General features: G+C 37.2%; 1 protein-coding gene across 2 annotated transcripts in view; it reads left to right on the top strand.

The window, feature by feature from the left end:
• ARMT1 (acidic residue methyltransferase 1) overlaps window positions 1–1297 on the top strand; it is a 25970-nt gene that overhangs the window by 1449 nt on the left and 23224 nt on the right. For both annotated transcript variants that reach the window (XM_023517941.1, XM_012810106.2), the window contains exon 2: window positions 973–1078. Coding sequence is in view for 1 of the 2 variants with exons in the window: in XM_012810106.2 (XP_012665560.1) it covers window positions 973–1078 (106 nt within the window). In the remaining variant the exon portion in view is untranslated. The remainder of the gene's footprint in view (window positions 1–972; window positions 1079–1297) is intronic.

Below are 1297 nucleotides of genomic sequence, written 5' to 3'. Positions count from 1 at the left end.
AACTCCTGGGCTCAAGCGAGTCTCCTGCCTCAGCCTCCCAAGTAGCTGGGACCACAGGCGCCCGCCACAATGCCCGGCTATTCTTTGGTTGCAGCCATCATTGTTGTTTGGCGGGCCGGACTGGATTCGAACCCCCCTCCTTAGGTGTATGTGGCTGGCGCCTTAGCTGCCTGAGCCACAGGAGCCGAGCCTAGCCTGTTTTTTCTAACTGAATTATATGTATTAAGGAAATCTTATATAAAATGATAATCTGTAACTCCTGGTTTTTGTATAAAATCAAGGATATTTTCTATTTTTTAGTGCAAGTGTAAGTTTTCCTTCATTCTCAGCTTTCTTTGTTCCTTGACACTTCCCATTTTTTGGCTGGGTGAGTGAGAGCAACATGCCTTAATTTGTTTAGGAGCAGAATAGGATGGAAGGAGAGTGCAATAAAGTGCAGGTAGAGAAGGCAGCCAGGAAAGAAAAGAATTAAAATTGACTTGTAATATAGATTGAGAGAGAGAAAAAGGTTCATAAACAGCTTTAATTCTTTGTTCTTCAATCACATTAGAGCCTTTGAGGCTATTTGACATGCATTGCCTCATCTTTCTAACCAAGTAAAGTATTTAGTAAGCAGTTGACCTGGGACAAGAGCCTGTTTGATTTCTAGGCTAATCCTTTTTGTGTTCTCTCACATTGTTAAACTAGTTACTGTTTCAGGGTGGTAAAAGTAATAGAATAAGAAAGATAAGAATGATTGAACAGACTCTAGAAGAGAATCTGGGATTGGAGGCACCAAGACTACTTAGCTTCCGTGAAATACCAGAGAACTTTTCAGATTTTCTTAGGTTTTGATATAGTAGTCACATTATACTCTTTTACCTTTTTAATAGCTATATAAGAAGGAATTGTAATTTAAATGAAGTGTTCCAGAAACTACAATAGCCATTCTAGTACTCATGCTTCTAAGTAACATGTGTTATTTTTTTCTAGATCATTTGCATATCTTACAATTAAAGACAGAGCACCACAGATCTTAACTAAGGCTATTGATACATTACATCGACATAAAAGTGAATTTTTTGAGAAATACGGAGAGGTAAGAATTAATTCTTTGTTAATTCTTCATCAGAAACACAGTAATTATTGAAGGTATCAGTTTTCTTGTAAAATGTAAAAGTGTATACATAGTACATGGGCCAAGTATTTATCTGGCTGTAATGTAGTATGTTGAAATGAAGTATAATTATGTGGTAATAAGGATAGAACATTTAGTCCAATTAGAAAAGAATTGTGTGGCTCGGTGCCTGTGGCTCAA

This window comes from Otolemur garnettii, unplaced genomic scaffold, assembly GCF_000181295.1.
Source record: "Otolemur garnettii isolate 467f Iridium unplaced genomic scaffold, OtoGar3 scaffold00126, whole genome shotgun sequence".
NCBI classification, from domain to species: domain Eukaryota; kingdom Metazoa; phylum Chordata; class Mammalia; order Primates; family Galagidae; genus Otolemur; species Otolemur garnettii.
The sequence above is the reverse complement of the archived record's forward strand: the minus strand, read 5'-3'. Positions and strand labels throughout refer to the sequence as shown.